The 14,160-nt window shown below is 44.5% G+C and overlaps 1 protein-coding gene across 4 annotated transcripts in view; it reads right to left on the bottom strand.

The window, feature by feature from the left end:
• MARCHF2 (membrane associated ring-CH-type finger 2) overlaps positions 1–14,160 on the bottom strand; it is a 101,514-nt gene that overhangs the window by 41,003 nt on the left and 46,351 nt on the right. For all 4 annotated transcript variants that reach the window (XM_074978151.1, XM_074978153.1, XM_074978152.1 and 1 more), the window contains one exon: positions 7,177–7,372. In XM_074978151.1, coding sequence (XP_074834252.1) covers positions 7,177–7,372 — 196 coding nt within the window. The remainder of the gene's footprint in view (positions 1–7,176; positions 7,373–14,160) is intronic.

The following is a 14,160-nucleotide window of genomic DNA, read 5'->3' as shown; positions in this document are numbered from 1 at the left end:
ATGTTACTGCTCCCCTTTCTTCCTTTCATCCGGATCCTGAAATCTACGCTCTCATGGTCGCTGCAGCCCAGGTTCCCCCCCAACTTCTATTTCAGTGCAGGCGAGGCTTCAGCTGGATTACTGTGCCCAATTTTTGTCACCAATGTATAGAAAGGATGTGAAGGTGACCCACAGATATGATCAAAGATGGAATGCAAGCCACACAAGCAGAGGTTGAAGGACCATGGCATGTTTAATTTGGATAAAGAGGAGATTGTGGGGAACGTGATAAATGTTCTTCACATATATGAAAGGCTGCAATAAAAATATGGAACAAAGTTGCTCTCTCTTGCCACAGAGAGGACAAGAGGTAATGGATTCAAACTCCAGCACAGCAGATTTAGATTAAATCTCAGCAAAAACTTCCTGTTCGGAAAATAGAGCAGCCTGCCTACAGGGGTGTGGGAAGTGTTTTGCTGGAGGTTTTCAAATGGAGGCTGGTTAATGATCTGTCTTCGATGGTTTAGACATAATAAATCCTTCATCTGGACAGGCAGTCTGACTAGATGAGCCTTGTGGTCCCTCCTACCCGCCATGATTCTAATGATTTTTCAAATCTATTTGTCTTTGAAACCTCATCAAGTCTCTTTTGTAATAAAGGTTTCTGACAAAGTCAGCTTCTGTCCCCTGTCACTGTAACTCACAGGTTATTTATTCATCTCAAAGGAAACATCTGCAATTTAAAAACATCACTGAGCAATGCTCATCCTCAGCTTGAGAGCCAAAGTCTTCAGTAGATATAACATAGTAGCTGCACAGAGATTTGATAATTCTGAAAGATCAGTTCGTCTAAGACACGGATCAGCAATGCCTAGCACAAATGCTAAGAATGGCAAGCAAGCTGATTTTCATCAGCACAACAGGCAGCTCAGCCCCAGCCCTCCTCCCTCAGACAGCTGGGAGCTTGCACAAAGCCAGGCCACCTGTGGATTCACAAAAGAACAGCTAATGCTACCAATCACCACTTAAATGGTAAAGCTCTGTAACTTATTTATTAATTAAACTATTGTAAGTAGGACTATTTGTGACTTTAAAAAGTATCACAAGCACTTGGACTGTACAAAGGTTGCTGACCTCTGCTCCAAGACACCTTCCTATCCTGTACGGAAAGACCTTTCTAATGAGCTGGAGATGTGACACTGCAAATAGGCAGAACAGAGCTAAAGAGGGGAAGGAACTGGACTTTCTGACCTTCAAACCAAATCCTTTCAAGTGTGTCAGGGTCATGCACTAAGGACGGGTCCATGACACACAGCATCAAAAATATATCATGCCTCATATGTCTTGGACAAGATGCATATAATTTCCTGGGCATAAGAAAACTACGAGTTTTGCGACCGGGTGCTTGCGAACAGGAGGGAGTTTTGAGAGGCTCTCCTGGAGGAGGAGAAGGAAGGAGCAAACTAAAGCACGGTGGGGTAAGTGGCTGCTTGTGTTTGCGGGGTTCTGGGCTTGTGTGTGTGTTTGTTTGGAGTTTGGAGTGCTGAGCTGAGTGTTTGTTTGAAAGGCCGTGTGCTCAGGCAGGCAGTTGGAAGCTGAGAGTCTCGATTAGGTTTGAATTGAAACGCCGTGTGCTGATTGGCTGAGCTGTAAGCAGAGGGAGGAGCTCTCAGGGAGGCCGAGCACTTAAAGCCCGCTAGTAAGCGACCAGGGAGTTTTGCGACCGTGTGCTTCCGAACAGGGTGAGTGCTAACAGGAGGGAGTTTTGAGAGGGGAGTTTAGAGGGGGAGCTTGGAGGGAGCCAGTGACTTCTATTGCCCTTAAACTTAAATCCTTTATAACAACCTCTATCTGAAACATTTAATTAAACCCTCATATATAATTAGAATAGGACATGGAGGCAGAAGCCCAGCAGCAGAGTGGGAGCTATCCTGTTTATTGTGTCGAGTGCAATATGTATAACTACCTACCCTGTGGGCGGGTGGCGTATGTGTGCACTCGATGCAAGGAGCTCCTGGCCCTCAGAGACCGAGTGCATGCTTTGGAGGCCAGGGTGGCTGAACTGGAGGAGCTAAGGAAGGCAGAGGTGTTTGTTGATGAGACTTTCCGGGACATAGTAGGGTTGTCCCACCTCCAATCTGACAGTCCTGATGCTGTTACAGAGGAAGAAACGCTCAGGGAAGGAGAGCAGTCAATGGGAGCAGAGGGAAACCATCCCATAGTTGGGACCCTCCTCCCAGAGGGTGCTATGGTATCCTCTCGTGCCGAGGATACTTCTCCGGGGGAGGGAGCACCAGCTGTTAGGAAGAAGCAGGTTTTAGTACTGGGGGATTCGATCATTAGAAATATAGATAGTTGGGTTTGTGATGACCGGGAGAACCGTATGGTGACTTGCCTGCCTGGTGCGAAGGTTGCGGATCTCTCGAGGCATTTAGACAGACTTATGGGCAGTGCTGGGGAGGAGCCGGTGGTTGTGGTACATGTCGGTACCAATGACATAGGGAAGGGTAGAAGAGATGTTCTGGAGGCCAAATTTAGGTTACTAGGAAAGAGACTGAAATCCAGAACATCTATGGTGGGATTCTCTGAAATGCTTCCAGTTCCACGCGCAGGGCCAGATAGACAGGCAGAACTTCAGAGTCTCAATGCGTGGATGAGACGATGGTGTAGGGAAGAGGGGTTTAGGTTTATTAGGAACTGGGGACACTTTTGGGGTGGGGGAGCCTATACAGGAATGATGGGCTCCACCTAAATCAAGGTGGATCCAGACTGCTGGCATTAAACATTAAAAAGGTCGTAGAGCAGTTTTTAAACTAAGAGGTGGGGGAAAGCCGATTGGTGCGGGGGAGGACGTGGATCGGATGGAGACTTCTCTTACACGAGGCTCCATAGATAGGGATGCCCTAGAAGTTAGTCAGATAGGGAACGTGGGAAATAATATATGGGCAAGATCAAATGTGAAACAATCGCATATAAAAAAATCCAAGGCGTCTGTGAAAGGTGGACATATAAATAGTGGTGGTTTTTTAAAGTGCTTTTACACAAATGCTAGGAGTCTGTCTAATAAGATGGGTGAACTGGAGTACCTCATATCAAAGGAGGAAGTTGACATAATAGGCATCACAGAAACATGGTGGAATGAGGACAATCAGTGGGACACTATCATACCGGGATATAAATTATATCGGAAAGACAGAACAGGTCGTGCGGGTGGCGGAGTGGTACTATATGTGAAGGATAATATAGAATCAAATGAAACAAAAATCCTAAAGGAATCAAAATGTTCCATAGAATCATTATGGATAACAATTCATTCCTCTAATATGAATATGGCTTTAGGAATATATTACCGACCACCTAACCAGGACAGTGATAGTGATGCTGAAATGTTAAGGGAGATTAAAGAGGCTATCACAATAAAAAACACAGTAATAATAGGAGATTTCAATTATCCCCATATTGATTGGGTACATGTCACCTCAGGACGGGATTCAGAGATTAAATTTCTTGATGCCTTAAATGACTACTTCTTGGAGCAGCTAGTGCAGGAACCCACAAGGGGAGAGTCAATTCTCGATCTAGTCCTGACTGGAATGCAGGATCTGGTCCAAGAGGTAACTGTTACTGGACCGCTTGGAAATAGTGACCACAATATAATAACTTTTAATATTCCTGTGTTGGGAAGAACACCGCAATGGTCAAACACTCTGGCATTTAATTTCAAAAAGGGGAATTACACTAAAATGAGGAAGCTAGTTAAACAGAAACTAAAAAGGTAGAGTAACTAAACTAAAATCCCTGGAAGCTGCATGGAAACTGTTTAAAGACACCATACTAGACGCCCAACTTAAATGAATACCCCAAATAAAAAAAAACACAGTAAGAGACCTAACAAAGAACCACCATGGCTTAACAGCCATGTTAAAAAGGCAGTGAGAGAGAAAAGGGCAGCTTTTAAAAAGTGGAAGTCAAATCCTAGTGAGGAAAATAGGAAGGAATACAAACACTCCCAAATTAAGTGTCATAACATAGTAAGAAAAGCCAAAAAACATTTTGAGTAACAGCTAGCCAAAAATTCAAAAAACGATAGTAAAATGTTTTTTAAATACATTAGAAGCAGGAAGCCCGCTAAAGAAGCAGTGGGGCCCTTCGACGATAAAGATATAAAAGGAGCGATCAAGGAAGACAGTGCCATTGCGGAGCGATTAAATGATTTCTTTGATTCAGTCTTCACGGCTGAGGATGTTACAGAGGTTCCTAAATCTGAGCCAGCCTTTTTAGGTGACAAATCTGAGTAACTCTCCCACATTGAAGTGACATTAGAGGAGGTTTTGGAGTTAATTGATAAGCTGAATAGTAACAAGTCTCCAGGACCAGACGGTATTCACCCAAGGGTTCTGAAAGAACTCAAATGTGAAATTGTGGAGTTATTAACAGTGGTTTGTAACCTATCCTTTAAATCCGCTTCGGTACCCAATGACTGGAAGATGGCCAATATAATTCCAATATTTAAAAAAGGCTCCAGAGGAGACCCTGGCAATTATAGACCGATAAGTCTAACATCAGTACCAGGCAAATTAGTAGAAACAATAGTAAAGAATAAAATTGCAAGGCACGTAGAAGAGCACGAATTGTTGGGCAAAAGTCAGCATGGTTGCTGCAGAGGGAAGTCGTTTCTAACTAATCTATTAGAATTCTTTGAAGGGGTTAATAAACATGCGGACAAGGGGCACCCAGTGGACATAATATACCTAGGTTTCCAGAAAGCCTTTGACACGGTCCCACACCAAGGCTTTTATGTAAATTAGGCGGTCATGGGATAGGATGAAAGATCCTTTCATGGATTGGGAATTGGTTAAAAGGCAGAAAACAAAGGGTTGGAATAAATGGTAAATTTTCACAATGGAGTGGGGTAACTAGTGGTGTTCCCCAGGAGTCAGTCCTGGGACCGATCCTGTTCAACGTGTTCATCAATGATCTGGAAAATGAGGTAAGCAGTGAGGTGGCAAAGTTTGCAGATGACACCAAGTTGTTCAGGACAATCAAAACCAAAAGGGATTGTGAAGAACTACAAAAAGATGTCAGCAAACTGAGTGATTGGGCAGCAAAATGGCAAATGAAATTTAATGTGGGTAAGTGTAAGGTAATGCACATTGGAAAAAATAACCCAAATTACACGTACAACATGATGGGGTCAAATTTAGCTACGACAGATCAGGAAAGGGATCTTGGAGTTATAGTGGATAGTTCTCTGAAGACATCCACGCAGTGTGCAGCGGCAGTTAGTAAAGCAGATAGGATGTTAGGAATTATTTAAAAAAAAAGGGATAGATAATAAGACAAAAGATATCATACTTCCCCTATATAAAACTATGGTACGCCCACATCTTGAGTACTGTGTGCAGATGTGGTCTCCTCACCTCAAAAAAGATATATTGGCATTAGAAAAGGTACAGAAAAGGGCGACTAAGATGATTAGGGGTTTGGAACGGGTCCCATATGGGGAGAGGCTAGAGAGACTGGGACTTTTCAGTCTGGAACAGAGGCGATTGAGGGGTGATATGATAGAGGTATATAAAATCATGAATGGTGTGGAGAAAGTGAAAAATTATTTACCTTTTCCCATAATACAAGAACTAGGGGACACCAAATGAAATTGATGGGTAGTAGGTTCAAAACTAATAAAAGGAAATTTTTCTTCACACAGCGCACAGTCAACCTGTGGAACTCCTTGCCGGAGGAGGCTGTGAAGGCCAGGACTCTATTAGGGTTTAAAAAAGAGCTCGATAAATTTTTGCAGGTTAGGCCATAAATGGCTATTAGCCAGGGGTAAAGTATGGTGCCCTAGCCTTCAGTACAAAGGCAGGAGATGGATGGCAGGAGATAAATCACTTGATCATTGTCTTCTGTTCTCCTTCTCTGGGGCACTTGGCATTGGCCACTGTTGGCAGACGGGATACTGGGCTGGATGGACCTTTGGTCTGACCCAGTATGGCCATTCTTATGTTCTTATGTTCTTAACTACAGAAAAGCAACATCTAGATATTAGATGCCAAAGTACAGGGGAGGACGTAGAAAAAAAAACATTTATTGAAGCCACACTGCACATGAATATTAATTTAATAAATGGGACATCACATTCAACAAGACAGAATTATACTTAGGTATGGCCAACAGAGCAAATAGAAACAATTCTGCATTCCACAGCATTTTTGTTTGCGGTCTCTACCATAATGAGAGATTTATAGTTCTCTGACCACCTCATTCACCCAAATGTGGCATTCTCTACAGAGACTAACAACAAATATCTTAACTTTACCCCCATTCTCCAACTCTCCCCTACAGAATTTATCTGGCTCTCAGCCAACTCCTAGTCAGACCAGAGGCATGAACTCTGCTCTTCCACGGATTGCTTACATTTCATGTTACTACATCAAGGCATTTTATAGTGTCATATATACTCATACTATATTAATTTTATTAAAATTGACAAAAAATTATTTTCCCGGTAATTTTTTTAATCAATGCTGGTTATCGGGCATTAAAAAGGAGATGATCTAATTGTCTATATCCAAAACAAAGCTTTGGTTGAGAACAATACACCATGTGACTTTGGGAGACTGTTTCATCTATCTGTAGAACCAGGGCTTTTTTTCTGCTAGAAGGCACCTTTTTTCCCCCCTGACACTGCCGCCGCCATTTTGGAAGGCAGCTGGGCTGCGCTCCCTGTTCGTCACATGTGGTGGCGAAAGGGGCAACAGAGGGTGAAGAAATGTGGCCCAAGAGAGCTGCACACATGCAGTGCCCCCCCCACTCTGACCACCAGGGGGCGGGCCGGGTCCTTGGAATGGGTCAGGGGTCTGTGAGGTGGTTTGAGGCTTGAGTTCCTCCACCTTTTTTTCTAGAAACAAAGCACTGTGTGGAACCTATTGCAAGTCATTCAGCTTTTAGAAAACTAACTACGCAGGTTCAAAGTTAATTTAAAAAAAAACAAACACCACACACACACTCTCTCTCTCTCTCTCTCTCTCTCTGAAGGTAGGAAGTGATTCATGTTTTGCTAAATACAGAGCTTTACGGACAGGCTGAATGCATAGCCTACCAGACCTGACAGTACCTCAGGGTACTGTATTAAATACTGTTACATCCTTCAAAGGGTAAAGTATATATGAAAGCCAAGTAGGAGAAAAGTGGTACCTCTGTGAGTGGCCTTGGTCTTCTCTCCACGACAAACTCAGTGTGGCAGAGCTCACAGTAACTAGTGTTGGAGGAGGAGAGCCATTTTTCCAGGCAGCTCTTGTGCACAGTCCCCAGTGTTCCTGTGCAGTCGCAGGGAGAAAGCAGCCCCTCCCCATTTCCACCTTCATGGCAGATTCGACAGATGGGACCATCACTGAGGAAAGAGGCAAATAATGGGATGAAACCGCTGTCAGACTGGGCAGAATAGTACAGACATGTCCAGAGAACCAGAGGTGGGGAAAATACCCCAAAAGTTACTTGAGTAAAAGTGCAGCTGATTTCACTTCTGGATACTTGAATACAATCAAGACGTGACATGTGCATGCACATGTGGGGTACTGCGGGCAGGGACGCTACAGCTGGGCCACAACAGTCTGAGTCCCTGGTGTACTGCATGCAGAGCAGCCTCCCCAGCCACAGCCCCCTTTAATCAGTTAACCAGTTAAATCCATCAGTTAGTCTGTAGCTTCGAGAACAACAAAAAATCTTGTGGCACTTTATAGACTAACAAATATTTTGGAGCATAAGCTTTCGTGGGCAAAGACTTGCTTCATCAGATGCTCCAAAATATCTGTTAGTCTATAAGGTGCCACAAGACTTTTTGTTGTTCTCTCAGTTAAATCTAATGTTTAACAGGTTAACTAATTAAACAAGATTTCACATCCCTAAAAGAAATTAGGGTCTCAGCTCAGTAACGTACACAGAAATCATGTATATCCAGCTCATGAAGCTACAGTTTTAAAGATCATATAATCGAGAGACTACCACTTGATTTCCCCCTCCCACACACTCAAATTCAGATATGATTTCAGCAGTTGCTCTCTCCAGATCAGCAAACACCAAGGACCAAGATTGCACTCAAAATAAAAACAGAAGCCATGCGCCAATAAATAAAAGATGTATACAGCAAAATTAGTAGCATATTAAGCTCCTCTGTCCACCGCACTGCAAACAACTCCACTTTCCATTTGTACACTGTCCATTGTATAGTGTCAACTCTAAGGGTCTGAGGGCTATTTCTTCTTACACTTATGGCAAGGCTGGGCCTTGCACACAGATAGCAGTGTAGTAATAACAGTGCATTAATTCATTCCCTAATGGTTTGAAATCTCACCTAAGCAATCCAAACTGGAATCAAATGTGGAAGAAAATAACATAGTAATCAGAAATATTTGATTTAAAGGCCCAGTATCTTGTGACCAGCCAGGACTAGAAATTATGCGGAAGACTTATACAAATGCTTTTTGGGCTTTTTAAGTTTTCCAAGCAATGGTCCTGAAACATTGATTGAAAGTTCAGCCTGTTCATATATTCCTGAGGTCACATGTTCCTGGGTCTTTCCGGAATTATGTTATTGTGCTCTGTTAGCACAGTCCAAGTCTGCTCAACATAACACTTACAGAAAAAAGGGGCAGAGAAGCAGAAAGATAGGGGTTGCAACAACAAAATCTACAGAGAACTCTGGAAAAATGAGGTAGAATTTCTTCCTCGAAGATTCACAATGGTTTATTTAGGTGGAATTTGCATCTTCAGAGATGAATCCATGTAATGCATGAAACTGACCTGCACAAAGAAGGCAAATAATCCTTCTTCAAGGAGCCTGGCTTGGTCATGCTGACTGAAGAGCTATGTTGCTCTTTCCCCTTCTTGCACATATGGTCTTAAATTTAAGTGTCAGTTATACTGCAAAGGGTTCAAATTCAGTGGAACTATAACCAGCATTTAAAGGCTAGAAACAGAAAATGTCATTTTGGAATTCTCCCACGTGCCTCTCCACAGCAGCAGGAAAACAGCACAGTGAAAACGCAATAGAAAGACCATCTTGGGGGAAAGTGCAACAAGTTGAGGGCAGAGTAGCAAGGCAGGAAAGTCCTGCTCAGGAAAGTGCTCTTCTTGGAGAGAAGGGGTGATCAGACGGACACAATCCCACAAAACTGCTCCCAGTTCCAGCTGAGTACTTAGTAAGTTTAATTTAAGTGGCCCAAATTAGTAACTCGTTATGGTACCAAGTAGGAGAGTAGGAAGCCAGGTCCTAGCCTGTTCTCCTACTGTATGATTTCTTGGTAGTGCTCCAGGACACTCCATAAATAGAAGGCTTTCTATCTTGTAACAACTTGCTTCATCTGCTTGCTCCAAGGCTGGGTTTACATTTAATGACCTTCCTTCCCCTGCTGTTGGGAGTCAACATTTGAGAGGTATGTGAGAAGCAGCTGGCAGGAGCTCCCCACTACTGAGATGGGAACCTGCCACAGACACAAGAAATCCTTTACTCCAGAAGGGTACGGAAGGGTGTGCACATGCCAAGACACTGCAATATTGGGTTCCCTAAAACATCCAAAGAGAGAGAGAGGAGCTGGGAGAGGGAGCGGGGAGAGGAGGAGGCAGCAGGTGCCACCTTTGGCTGATGGTGCTGACCCTCCCTAATCCCTGCTACTAACTTTCCACTGCTGCCAGTGGGTAGGACTAGGGAGGTGCAGCCCTGTCCAACCCAGTCCATGCTAACGCTAAAGATCTCCCTGTCCCCTTACTGCTCATGCCGCTGTTTGGTCCCTGAGACTTCCATCAGCTGCTCCTCTCTGGCCATAGGATTGTCAGGTCCTCATGCCATGCAACATTCATGTGCAGTGCCTCAGAGAGCTCTGAACTTTATGTGGAAGGTGACAAGGAGTTGATGAAGTGACGCCAGGAGGTGGTGATGTGCTCAAAGCACTTTACTGCTACTTTAATCATGTTGCCCCAGAACATCAAGTTCCATGCTCCCAAGGGCTTTGTATGTGAACACATCCCCAGCAGTGTTCTGCCTGACTCATTTCCTTGCTCCATATGCTCCTCATACTCTCCCCTCCTTCTGCCCCTTGCTCCTGGAACTCTCTGCCAGTGTGCCACAAACCCTTGCTCTCCTCCTCTTTGATGCTGCCTGAGTTCATTCCTGGGCCAGGTACTCCTCTCTTCTTGCCCCAGACAGGCTGTGGTTGAACCCCTCCCTCCAAAGCTTAGAAGCCTCACATACAACATAATATCTTTCATCTCCCTACTTCTCTGCCTTTCCTTTTATCTAGGATGCAATTTTCCATGGCCTGCACAGTGGCTCATTTGAGGCAAGCACCAAGGCCAGTTATGGTGCATATAAATATGGCTGAGATAATCTATAACCACCGAGATAGTTTATAAAAAGAAACCACAAAACAAAAAAACCACACACACGCCCCCACCCACCACCAAACCTTGGATACTCTCATCCCGCTGTTATTTGCTATGAACTGAAACTGAAATATTTTATCTACTCTCTGTTTAAGAAGTCTCAGATTTCCAGTTTCCCTGGCTACCAATGAACGACCCAGAGGATACAACAAGAAGCCCTGTGGCATCTTATAGACTAACAGTTATAGACTGTTAGTCTATAAAGTGTTGCAGGATTTCTCATTGTTTTTGCAGATACAGACTAACCAGGCTACCCCTCTGATACTTGAGCCCAGTGGATAATATCGGAAAAGCTGTATTTCCTGGAAATACAAAGGAAACATTTCAAGTGACTCCATTTTGTGGAGATATTGCAACCCTGACCCAGCCTGTCGCTCTCTTGTGGTTTTAAAGATCATCCATGCTGGTCTTGGCATTGTTTGGTTTCATGAAATCTTGAGGTCAGTTACTGTGGCAGGACACAGTCTCTAGGGGTGGCCAACCTGGGCAGGGAAAGGAATCAGAATTTACCAGTCTGCATTGCCAAGGAGTCACAGTAACATGTCAGCAGCTCACATCAGCTCCCATCTCTTGCCAATCAGCGCTTTCCTCTCCCTCCCTGTGCCACCTCCTCACTGCGATCAGCTCTTTCACAACATACAAGAGGTTCTAGGGAGGAGGGAGGAGAGAGAATGTGGCAAGCTCAAAGGTGGGGGCAGAAAGGGGCAGAACTTGGGGAATTACAGTCATAGGACTGGAAGGAACCCCAAGATGTCATCAATCCAGTCTGCTGAACTCACGACAAGACCTAGCACCATCTAGACCTATGGTGTCCAACTAGTTTTGGAGCATTAATCACTATAGTGGCTACTGCTATAGAGAACTAGACGTTATTCTGAAAATATATTTACTGTTCAAGCCAGCTAGCCACACTCAACCAGGCAAACAGCCACAGATCTAGGCCATAAGGGACAGAGTTGGGGCAGGGCCTGGGCCAGAGCTGAGGGCTGAGCATCAAGTACACCTAGTACATTGGGAAACTGGCACCTGTAGCTCCAGCCCCAGAGTTGGTACCTGTGCAAGGTGCCACATACTTTTGAAGAGTCACACGTGGCTCCAGAGCCACAGGTTGGCCACCCCGGTCTACGCTATCAGTAGTGTGGTTCCTTCCATCTCTTCCTATTTTGTTTTCTACAACTCTTCCACTTCACCTACTTCTAGTATCTGAGCCAAATAACTAAAGTATGTCTAGCTTGTGCAAAGCACTTGCCTATCTCCTGGTGATGGTTCTGTCAGGAGAACCTTTACCCACATTTGGCCCACCTACATAGGGCCAAATGTTGTGAAAACCCCTCTCTGCTGACACTTCTCTTCTTTCTCATGGAATGAGGATTCCCAGGATGTCAGGAAAGGATCCTGGAGCAGCAGACTTCTGCCAGGAGACCTCGGGCTCCCAACAGAAGCCTGGAATCTAGACATAGCCTAAGTGCAGTAAAACCTCAGAGGTACGGACACCTTGGGAATAGAGACTTGTTCATAACTTTGAACAAGCCATTATGGGGTACTTCTCAGGGTAGACTGCTCAGAGTGGGGGGCTCACAGCTCTCCAGTAGCTGCCTGGCAGGTGGGGATGGGGACAGGCAGCTGGTTCTAACCCACTGATCTCAAGAGTGAGGAGTGAGATGCTCTGGGGCATTGCTATGGTCAGTGGATGCACAGTGTAGTGTATAGGTCTTTCAAACTGAGCCGCTCCTCCAGAGTACAGCGTTCAGGCTGGAGCTCAGGCTCCAACAGCTTATACTACAGGTCATGCTGCAGTAGTGGCTTAATAAGTTTCTTTTCAGGACTCTGAGCTTGTAAGCCTGTCTCCCTGCCAGCCAGACAACATTCACCACCTCCTACCTGTAAGTGACCCCAATCTATGGCGAGTAGGGAGTCTGAATGGGAACAAGACAGGCAGCCCAGATGTGCCTATGTTGAAGATGCAATACAGGCACAACAACAAGAAGTCTGGTAGCACCTTACAAACTAACAGATATTTTGTTAGTCTATAAAGTGCCACAGGACTTCTTGTTGTTTTTGAAGATACAGAGTAACTTGGCTACCCCTCTAAGACAGGCACAGTACTGTAACTGCTGGTTTGTTTGTGGTTAGTAGGGTTTTTTGGTTTGGGTTTTGTTTTTGGGTTGGGGTATTTTTTTTGTTGTTTGTTTATTTGTTTCCACTGCTGCCTGAAAGTATCCAGTTGATTGTAACTCTGGTGTCCATACCTTAGAGGCTCTACTGTATTTCACAGAATCATAGGGCTGGAAGGGACCTTAAGAGGTTAACGAGCACTTCATATGCTTCTGTGATTACTTTGTTCTGCTTTGGCCGTGTTCACAATCATGTTCAGCCACATGGCTCTGTTTGACTTTACCAACACATTAAGCTGTTGTAAAAATACAAAGATTTGAAATAGCCATGACTGAGTAAGATTCCATAACAGCCATATAGACATCCTCACATCAACTGCCCTGAAGCAGCACAATTTACAGATACTATTACATTTTTACGTTCTGGAATCCCAGGCAGATGTTGCTTAAGCGACCATCATTCACCCACCTGTTTCAAAAAGCACAGGCTGTTTCCCAGCCAGTATGGTGTCCCAGCTCTTGAATTCAGGATTCGTACCAGGCCAACGTAGGCCTGGTAGTCAGCAGGCTAACAGGGGAGGCACTGGATTGGACCAGGGAATTAGTCCACTATTAACCAGTTGGAACACCTTACAGACACTGTTGACCCCCACCATTACTCAAATGGTGCCAGCTGACCTCAGGGAAGCTCCAGCTGAGACATGGTATTGCTGCCACATATGTAACCCACACTTGCCAACTGGCATCAGACACAAATGGTGGAATCAGGTAGTCCACCCATTCCACAAGGCCCTCATCAATTTGCGCAACACAGACAACTTTTGGATGAGAACAGCCCAGACTCTGCAGGTCCCCTGACAGTGCAAGGCTATCCAGACTTAACAGAAACCACTGATGGGTCCTCAGTATCCTTAAGGCCTATAGATACTGACATCCAGTGGAATATTTTCAATATGGGAGCACCGAGAGACACTGCAATTTAGCACACTACACTCCCCCACATTTTCCCCTTATTTTGGGCTTCTCCTGGCAAACCTGTCACAACCTTCTTGTTTACCTACAGGAATCATGAGCACTGGGATTTTATGGATGGGAAACACCCAGAAGACACACTGATTATCTATTAGTCTATAACAGGACTTCTTGTTGTTTCTAATCATATAGGAAGCTCTGAGTGGCCTGACAGAGATGGGAGCTGGAATCCTTGTTTAACTCCCCACCAAACACAGAGATTTTGCTGATATATTTGATAAGAAAAATGCAGACCTCTCTATCACTCCATTGGGACTACAATTGTCCAAGTTACAGCTTGGAGTGACAGTCCCATCTGGCCACATTTATGCCATGTCTGAACCTGAGCTAGTTACCTTACGTGCGTACCTCCAGGAGTACTTGGCCAAGAGTTTCCATCCATAAAAATCACCTCATCTGATCAGGTGCCTTCTCTCTGACAGAAGAAAAACAGCAGCCTCCATCTCTATAGAGACTACCAGGCCTTGAATCATATAACAGTGAGAAATTAGTACCCACTGCCACTAATTTCAGGGCAGTAGGGGCTGCTAGAGTATTTACAAAATTAGGCCTTTAGGTAATTAGGCCTTTACCTTATATAGAACCTCATATATAT

The sequence above is a fragment of the Carettochelys insculpta genome, chromosome 27, assembly GCF_033958435.1.
Source record: "Carettochelys insculpta isolate YL-2023 chromosome 27, ASM3395843v1, whole genome shotgun sequence".
NCBI classification, from domain to species: domain Eukaryota; kingdom Metazoa; phylum Chordata; order Testudines; family Carettochelyidae; genus Carettochelys; species Carettochelys insculpta.
The sequence above is the reverse complement of the archived record's forward strand: the minus strand, read 5'-3'. Positions and strand labels throughout refer to the sequence as shown.